This window comes from Stenella coeruleoalba, assembly GCF_951394435.1.
Source record: "Stenella coeruleoalba genome assembly, chromosome: X".
NCBI lineage: Eukaryota > Metazoa > Chordata > Mammalia > Artiodactyla > Delphinidae > Stenella > Stenella coeruleoalba.
Window position 1 is genome coordinate 28,407,552 of NC_137152.1, and position 10,061 is coordinate 28,417,612.

General features: G+C 49.8%; 1 protein-coding gene across 1 annotated transcript; it reads left to right on the plus strand.

Annotated features, from left to right (window-relative positions):
• Positions 1 to 6,425: 6,425 nt before the first annotated feature.
• Positions 6,426 to 6,992, plus strand: LOC307180227 (ferritin heavy chain-like; the record flags this gene model as incomplete). The annotated part of the gene is made up of 1 exon (XM_079910338.1): positions 6,426 to 6,992. One exon carries the CDS (start codon positions 6,426 to 6,428, stop codon positions 6,990 to 6,992), a length of 567 nt encoding a protein of 188 aa, XP_079766464.1.
• Between the last annotated feature and the right edge of the window lie 3,069 nt (positions 6,993 to 10,061).

Consider the following 10,061-nt stretch of genomic DNA (forward strand, 5'->3'; position numbering starts at 1 on the left):
AATACTGCGGTCAGACCCCCTCACTCAGCCCTCCACTCTCTGCCCTGTAGATGCCTCAGGGTACCGATCCTTCTCCCCAGCTTGCGAAATGGACCCGCACAACCTCAGGTCATCGGGGAATTCGTGCCTTAACAACTCGTGCTCATGCGAGGGGACGCCCCCCTCTTCAGCGGCAGCCAAGGTGGTGATAGATGAGCGCGTTCTCTGCACCCAAACCGAACAACGGGGACCCACTCCCCCGGGGAGACCGACCATACTCCCGCTCTGCTGGGGCTTCCAGATAACCCATCACCATCACTGATACTTAACACGAGGCTTCCCTTGGTGAACTCCGCCCACAATTCCTCCTCAAAACAGGTAATCTCTTTCCTTACTACCTTCAATGCTGCTCCCTTCAGATCGCCAAACACTGCTGACTCTGACCAGGGCACCCACTGTACCTCTCAGGAGGTTCAACAGTGGGCTCTCCCACCCAACATTCTTCCAAACTTCCATCTAGGATCCCGCCCCCAGGTGGCTGGCCTCATCAAGCATCTTAATGACCTCCTTAAAGAGACACCACTTAAATTATTTGCAAGCAAGTGGTTGTCGAAATGGATGCAACTCTTGCCGCAGGCCCTCATCTTGCTTAATTCTCACCCCCTGAGCCTTTATACCCCTCATACCAATGATTACACAATTATCACACACCCTCCAAATGCCACTGCGGGTCGTTTCTGGCAGTTCTCAAGCTTTCACACTCTAGCACGACGCCCTTTACGTTTTGACCTCTGACTCCACTTCCCTATGCTGCTATGATTTTCTTTTTCATCATCTGACCATCCGCTTCCCTCTGATATAGCCTGATCGAGGGCAGAGAGTCCTATATGGTCCCCTCACCACTGAATGCCCCACAGGCCACAAGCCCACCAGGTCAGTGCGAGATCATCTCTTTGGAAATCCTGCCAACGGTGACGACTCTCCAAAAGCAGCCACCTCCACACCGGCCGCTCTCACCAAATACAGTGGCCACGAGAGCTGGCTGATGAAACCGAACGCCCCGGCTAATTTAGAGGAAGCAGAAGTCAGCGCCCCGGGACCAACCAGTGGCGCACTTCGGGTGTCTGAAAGAGGGAAAGGAACTCTGCTTGGTGGACGCAGGCCACATTTGGGGATGAGAACATGCCGAGCAAGCTGCAAGTCGTGGCCTGACCCCACGCCAGGCAAGGCGACCCAGTACTTTCCCCCACCAAGCAACCGCGCTCAGCCATTAAGCAATACACAGAGAGCTCATCCAGAAGGAACCTGACCCCAGCTCATTCGAACGTCAGCGCTCCATCTGCTGATGGCTATTCTTATTGCTTTGTACCGCCTGGGTGATAGGGTTACTGGTAGAGCCCTTGGGCCTAACCCTCACCCAGATAGAATGCTGTAAAAACACTGCTGCGGCCCACAGTAGCACCACAGGGTGGAAAAGCAGGGAATGTTGGCGAGCCCTGTTGGAAGGGCTCAGGCTAGTGTGCCACTGAGTCTGAGCGGCAAGGGGATCGCATCCCTTTATAGGCAACGGGCCCGCTGGAAGCAATGTCTAAATGACACTCGCCCAATTTCAACATCAAACACTGCTACAAGCTAACTGGCCCTATGATTGCTCGTACATAAAACCCACCTGGGTACAGGGACTGTGCTCCCAGGATTTGTCCACTGATTGCCCTCACGGCTTGAGCCCAGGAATGCCTAAGGAGCACCCATAAGATCTCCCGTAGCCTGGGATATAAATGTGCCCAGAATCTTTATGTGCTTGGATGAGCTCCTCCGGGAAGGAAAGGACAGCATCCCACTCTGTTGCTAAAGGTGCCCTTGATGACCCCAGAGAGCTCTTAACCATTTGTTCCACTAGCAGCAGGCACCAGACGTGCAGCTCGGTCCTCGGGGAAGCCTCTAAGTTATATCAGGCTAGCCTATGCCCAGCGCATGATCAACACCCCAACTGCACAGCCACATGGGAGGATGCACCCGCCCCTGGGTGGCCACCACTCCAGAGGACCTCACCCCTGAGTGAGACAGACTCACTGCTGGAGAGGATACCATTCCAGACAATACCGCCCCAGCCCAAGAGCTCACCACTGGAGATGCCTATGCGTCCTATACCAGACATGACACCCCAGGGCCGTGGCACCAGCTGCAGACCTAGCTGCTCACCCAGATGGCCCGACTTCCCAGTTTATATTGCGGAACGCTGCCATGGAGACTAAGACTTTCCAGAAACAGTGGAGTAAACGCAGTGCCCCGATGGCATCGGGGGATGACCTACTATGATATGATTTTGCAGAACTTGCTAGGTCCTTGCTGGCTGACCCTACCCTATACCAAGAGGCTCGCCAGACTGTGAGTTTGTCCCCCGCCAACAGCAGGACAGCGCTGTATCATATTTCCCCACGGAAGCAGGCCACAATGTGCGCTCCAAACCAGACAGCTCCCCGCCTACAAGTGACTGAAGGGTGTTAACGTCCTCACCACTAACTCAGATGCTTCAGCATCACAGGGGGGATTCTACTGTAAGCAGCTGAGTAGTATTTTCTTTTTATTTTTTTTTATTGTTTTTTATTTAATTTTTTATTTAATTTATTTTTTATTGCAAGTGCCTGACCTTAAGCTTCGCATTGCCTAGGCACCCACATCAGAGACAGCTATCTTGAATAAACACACTGCCGGCTACAGGACTAGAGGAAGAGTCAGGCGGCCCCGCCCCAGAAGCTTCCTTTGTTTCCGAGATCTCTGGTCGACTGAGGGAACTGACCACCTGACCACTTGTTTTTCCCTTCTGGCATTGTAATTCCCGCTCATGTTTTAAATTCACCAATAAAGACTGAACCTGTGAACCCCTAGGCATCCCGTGCTAGACCCCAGTCAAAGAAGCCCAGGCCTGCACACGTACTCTTTCTACCCATGACCTCGCTGCGTGCCTCCACGCATGCCATGTGTCCTCCAGGACCTGTGAGTAATAAATCATGTTTTTTCTTCGAAGTTCTCTGATGGCTGTTACTGAAGTGTGTCTTGCAATCATAATAAGAACCGCAAGGTGGCGGGGGTGGGGGGGTCTAATCACAATACTGGCTCCCAAAGGGGAAATGTCTGTGAGGGCTGCCTCTAGCAGTATGGCCCAGGTGAGTGCCCCAGGCATTTCTGGACAATAGCATCACTACTGAGAGGCTGAGCCCACCCCCAAGACTTCTGTTGTTTACCTTCCTCCTGGAGGGGTTCTTCCTCACCCCTCCTTGGGTCAAATGGATCCTTTGATACGCAGTCAGTAACCACAGGACCACACCTAGACTACAACTCTCCACAAGAGAGTCACAGTCTCTGGCCACACGTGACAGACGAATCATTTGAACTCCTTCTGCATGAAGAAGTACAACTGAGGTACTGGATTTTTAAACAACACGTGCTCAATCATAAAGTAACGGTCAGGAAAGCACTGAGGACCGGGGATTTTCCACATCGCTCTTTGCGCTCGTTTCTCCAAGAAATGGGTCTGAGTCCATTGCTGGCCACTAAGTGCAGAACATGGGTGGATTTCGAACATATCAGCCCCACCCCTCCCCCCAGATTAAAAACTCAGGTGTGAAGATTTACCGTCCACATTTGAGAAGTGTGGTTTACTTACACCAAACAGGTACACAGAACCAGTAAGCAATTTGGGGGGATTTACGTGCATCAAACTGTGGAGAGAGGGAGACGGGTGGTGATCTTCACAAGACCTCACCAAGTACAGTCTGGTTGGGAAGAAGCATACACACGTGTCAATGGTTATTTGGAGAATCGACCAAGGGACAGGAGTTTGGGAGAGAGGTGCTAAATAATTCTCTAGAAAACTGATTTTAGTCTACGTGGAAAGGCAGGCCAAGTCTCTGTTCTAACCCTAGGATGAAATATTGATTACCCCCATTGAAAGAGGATGAGAGATCACAAACTTCAGAGGAGATGTCACCTATCAATTAGACCAGCAGAATGTAAATCAAGAACAACCCCGCTGGAGGCGTTGGCCAGGAGGCACATGACAGGAGTGATGCCCAACTTCAACGCCCTCGTCCCGGCCATGGTCAGGGGCTTGGCGGCCTGCTGAGGAAAAGTTCTGTTCCATCTCAAACTGTGGTCCTCCACAAATTTTCAAAAATTTACTTAAACTTCTTTCCTAGTAGAAGCTGAGCAAGAAGAGACTGTCCTGTATGGCCGCGTACGGGAAACCTGGCCTTGCTGAAGGTTAGGACTGTGCCGAGAAGGGGGGCAGGCGCGTAACTGAGCTGCTACAGAAGCAGAACAGCTGTTTGTCTGCACCTCTTTGTTCTCTCATTATGGAAACCTGGGAGAGGCCTCAAGAAACCACACGACAGTGTCCTGTGTATACCCCATTTTATTGACTGAGGTCACCAGGGGTGTAGCTGAGAGTCAGATCTGACTTTAACTCCAGGTTCCACATCATCTTGCTCAAGAAGTTTATATCGCAGACTTCAGTTTCCTCGTGTGGGAGATGATAAAAACAATCCTCCCTCACAGAATCGCGAGGATTAGTGAGAAGGCAGGGAATCACCGGGTCTGGTGAGGACTCATCAAATCTTTCCCTGGGAATGGCGCCCTGGTCCCCTTGGTTAGCCGGTGCTCACTGCGGCCAGGCTCCCGAACCCTGCCCTTCGTGGAGAGCGCTGCCCCAGGGCCTCCCGAGGCTGCGTTTGGGAGCTGAAGCCATTTTCCACCCCCACAGATGGCTCGAACTCCTTGTTCCAGGCCTTTCTGAGCCCACTGTTGTTGCTCCTTTCTCTCTCTCTACTCTTTTCCAAAGGCGAAGAACTGCTCAGGGAATGAGGTGCTCAGCGCCCGGCGTGCTGTGTGGTGGAAAGGACACACACAGGTCTGGGACTCCCTCCAGCCTACAGCCCTCACGCTCCAATCGGGAAGGCTAACTGGTACAATCCCTGGACCATCTCCCTAGCTCCGCTGCCAGCTCTGGACCAGTATCCTCCTCTTCGGGGGAGCTGCCCCACACAAACACATCCTCCGGTTATGTGGTTCCGGGGGCGCCCCCCGTTCCTACGTGACCCACATCTCCCTCACCACAGCTGACTGCTTCAGGGGTCAGCCAGTCCCATCCCTTACGCCTCCTGTTGTCGGCTTAAGGCCGGCCACCTGAGGACCAGCCTGGGTTTCTTCCCCAGCACTGAGGGAAACGGAAAAACTTACTCCTTGTGCTTCATGGGTCTTTGAGGGATTTTTCATTCCACTCTCCATGAGGGAAAAAGGGAGCAGGACTGATACATATTATTGATGAATTTAGCAAAAGAAAGAAGAGCAAGATGATTCGGCTCTATCTAGACTGTTTAACTTTTGCATCTGCATTTCCACCAAGAGGAAATGCTACAAGCTTACAATGGCTTATAACCCGTAGTCAGCCAGAACTTCCTTTGGGTAACTAGTCAGGGTAGGCTCACTGCTGTCACAAATATCCCAAGTTTTGCTGGCCTAAGACAGTACATTTTTATTTTTTGTTCTTACCAAGATCCAGTGCACAGTGGTGCTGCAGGCGATGGGGTGATAGTCTCCTTGTGTCATTCAAAGGCTCAGGAAGGGAACCCATATGACAACAGGTTCGAGATAACCGCAGACCCGCTCAGCAGAAGAGGAAGAAACAAAAGAGAACGACACGATCTATTACAGAAGAGATACACGGAAGTCTTCTAATGTCAGAAAATGCCAAGCTTTGGGCACTTGGGATGGTCCCTATCTTACCTACAAGCTCCACACCATATACCCCAAATAGAAAAGACTCCCTAACTGACACACTGAGCCCCTCCATTCGCAGGAGAAGACTGTTAGTGAAATGGGCGTCCCAACTGTAGATCAGATCCATGCCAGTTACCTTGGCTGATCACATGACTCCTTTACTCCCAAATACGAATGGACAAATGGTTGCCAGATACTTGAGGAAAGTGAAAGAGAAGATCATGATGAACAAACAGAACTATTTCTGGAGAAGAAAACAACTATAATACAGGAAAGGGAAGAGAACATTACCAAAACTTACAAATTCATATTCTCAGAATTTTAAGGAAGACAATGGGTTTATAAAATGAGAACAGCGTGCTATAAGAGGGCGCAACTGGAGAACAAGAGAAAGCCCTTGGAAACCGAAATATTTTTGCAACGTTAAAAACGTAATAGATACCAGGTGCGTACGTCAAAGTCACCCTGCCTCACCCAGCCTGTGACGCAACGTGGGTGCAGCGTTTGTGCCCCGCCAACACCACGGGACCTCTCCCGGTAACAGGACCAGGAGCCCACCGCCTGACTCCCAAAACGAACACCATTTCCGGTCCACCCCAGAGCGGCCGCCCTCTTCGCTCTGAGGCAGCTACCGCAGGCCCCGCGGCTTCACCTTCACGCCCGCCACGATGCACTTGCCGCCCACCTTGCTGCCCGCGCCGCCCTCGCAGGTGCGCCAGAGCTACCACCCCGACTGCGAGGCCGCCATCAACAGCCATTTCAACCTGGAGTTCCACGCCTCCTTAGTGTGCCTGGCCACGGCCGTTTACCTCGACCGCGACGACGTGGCCTTGAAGCACTTCACCCGGTTCTTCCTGCGCCGCTCCCGCGAGCACAGCATGCGGGCCCGGTGCCTGATTCGCCTGCAGACCCAGCGCGGGGGCCGCCTCGACTTCCAAGACATCAGGAGCCCAGTCAGTGTCGAGTGGAAGAGCGGCCTCAAGGCCATGAAGTGCACCTTGTTCCTGGAAAAGTTCATGAACCACAGCCTGCTCCACCTGCACCAGCTGGCCATCGACAAGAGGGACCCCAACCTGCACCGCTTCCTGGCAACTCACTTCCTCAGCCAGCAGGTGGCGTTCATCAGGGAGCTGGAGGGTCATGTCACCAGCCTGAGCATGATGGGGGCCCCGGACGTCGACCTGGCAGGGTCCCTCTTTGACAAGCTCACCCTGGGCGACAGCGACAAGAACTGAGCGTGGACTGGACTTCCCCAGAGCCACGGGGTGACCAGAGCGCTGGTCACCGTGCCTGCCATGCACACGGCAATAGTGCCCTGGCAGAAGAAGTTCACTTAAGTTTTTTTCTTCCAGCTTTGCCACTTCTTCCAATAAACTTATTTGGTTCCTAAAGAAATAAAGGTCTCTCCTTGGTTCCTGTGTGCAAATCGCTCACTTTTTAAAACAGGTATCCAGGAGGCTCTCCACGCACCCATGCCCCACCCACATGCCGCTCAGGATCTCCACAGAGGGAGGGAAAAGGCATTCCATGGGGCCCTGGAGAGTGCAAAATCCATCTTCCCCTTATAAACAATGTGGGTATATGGGGGTGGTGAGGTGAGGCGCTGCTGAATGCGGGTGCCTGCGAATAGCAGGAGTATAAAAACGCGGTATAAAAATCACAGTAGTGTGGCTTCTGGAGGAAGAATGAAGGGAATGGGGTGGGACAGGGATTAAAATAAAGCGTCCTTAAAACTTTACCTGAAAACTTCGAGTTTACTAAAATATGTAAATGTTAGTGTCTGTTGATTCTGGGAAGCAAGATGGAGACCCCAGAAGCCGGCTTGGCAGGGTCCGTCTTTGACAAGCTCACCCTGAGCAACAGTGATAATGGTAACTGAGCCTCAGGCTGGCCTGCACACAAACACAGGGGTGACTCCCTCGTCACCATGCTGGACATGCATATTGCCCTTACAACACATGCAAATGTAGGCTTTTTACTGTACTCTTTCTTCCATTAAGGTAACATGTTACCACAAACCCCAAATTACTCAACAGAAGGACTGAAAAATATAAGGTCCCGGCTGAAGGTCACTTTGTGATATTGAATATCATGTAGAATAAAGCTCTCTGAATGTTAAGCCACGTTACTCTGACTCTGGCTGCTGTGAAGAATGTAGAGGATGAGGAGAGTTGAAGCTGAAAGGCCAGTTAAGAGATCATTGTAGCAGGCCCAGAGAGACAATGGTGGCTTGAACTTCGTGTTGGTAGAGGAAATGAAGAGATGCAGACAAATTGCAGATGAACTGGATGAGTCTACAGGATCTGCTTTATGGACCAGAGGTGAGGAATGGGAAAGGACAAAAATAATCTAGGCTCAAGTTTGGATCTGAACACCCTGGCTGCTGGTCGTGCTATTTATTAAGCTGGGCGTATTTGCAGGGGGACTCGAGGAGCTGGGAAGGCATGTCATGTAAAATCTGAGGTGCCTATTAGATACCCAAGTGGAACTGTCATGCAGGTAGCCAGAAAAATGAAACTGGAGCTCAGGGGGGGATGTCAGGTTTGGAAAAATACATATGGGACATATTAGCCTATATATACATAGACGGGTTGAGGTCACGGAGTAGATAAGCTCACCAGAAAGGAAGTAGAGAGATGATGGCACAGGCGGCCCCAAACCCAGAGCAGCCAGCAGTCAGAGGATGGGATGAGACACTGGAACACCTAGAGAGCCGCTGGTCCCGCTTGGACCATTGCCTCATTCCAGACTGTGGCCACCTGTGTCTGCTCAGAGTTTATCTCAAAATCAGCCTGTTCTTAATCTCAGTGTGGTCTCTGGTTTCTCCTTTCTAGATGTGGAGAGGTGTTAGCCTATTACCTTGTCTTCTTGACTATAGGTAGAAAGACAATTATTTCCCAGTAAAAGGATTTCCCAAGGAAACGACAGACCTGCTTTTCTATGTTTGGCTTTTGGGTTTTTTTCCGTTCCCCTTTTACAACTCTTCCCCTCTCTCAGTCCATTCTCTATTTGAGCAGATGAAATCTATTCCCATGTAAACCCTAAGGTTGTCTAGGTCTCAGAAAAAAATACTCAAAACATATAATTTCTTCTGTGTCGTGTATAGTTTACAAGGGTCACAGTTAGAAATTTTCAGACTTCGTACCCTATATTCAAAGACACATGAGTAGCTTGAGTCATTTCAGAGTTAACTAGATTCCTGTTAACATTTACTGAAATATGAACAAGTGTAGCTAAGGAGTAATTTCTTTCTACATTTCCCTATAACTCTGCTTCAATACTTTCTTAAAAATGAGGATTATGGTCCTTTGAGTTTAGTTTCCAGAAAATGGTGTTGAATGGTATTTCCCCCTTTACTCTTTTTAGTCAAACTTGTTTTTTTCACTCTTTCTCTGTCTGCTTTGAGGTCCCTGCTCTCTCTCTGTTACAGTCTCAATACATACATACATACATACATATATATATATGTATACATATATATGTATATAAACTGTTCTCCTCTAGATATGAGGAAGCACAGGCTGAGCAGCTGTTCATCAGTGTTTACAGCTATAAATTGACTGAAGATCCTTCTTACTCTCCTGTTTTGGAGAAGCAGTTCGGTGTCTTGGATCCTTCACCACAGGGTGATTCGATTCAAATCCCAGTTTAGCCACTTACGAAATTGGGGGAACTTGGGCATGTTATTTCACTTCTCTGCGCCTCAGTTTCCTCAGATGTAAAACAGGGATAATAAAAGTGTCAACCCCATTGGAGAAAATATTTGCGAATGATGCCACTGACAAGGGCTGAATATTCAAAATATACAAACAGCTCATACAAGTCAGTAACAAAAACAACAAACAACCCTATCAAAAAATGGGCAGAAGACATTTCTCCAAAGAAGACATACAGATGGCCAAGAAGCACATGAAAAGATGCTCAACATCACTAATTCTTAGAGAAATGCAAATCAAAAGGACAATGAGGTCTCACCTCCCACCAGTTAGAATGGGCATCATCAGACAATCTACAAAGAACAAAGGCTGAAGAGGGTGTGGAGAAAAGGGAACACTCCTACACTGTTGGTGGGAATGTACATTGATGCAGCCACTGTGGAGAACAGTCTGGAGGTTTCTTAAACAACGAAAAATAGAGCTACAGCATGATCCAGCAATCCCACTCCTGGCCATATATCTGTACAAAACTATAACTCATAAAGAGACATGCACCTCAGTGTTCATAGCAGCACTATTTACAACAGCCAAGACATGGAAGCAACCTAAGTGGCCATCGACAGATGAGTGGATCAAGAAGATGTGGTG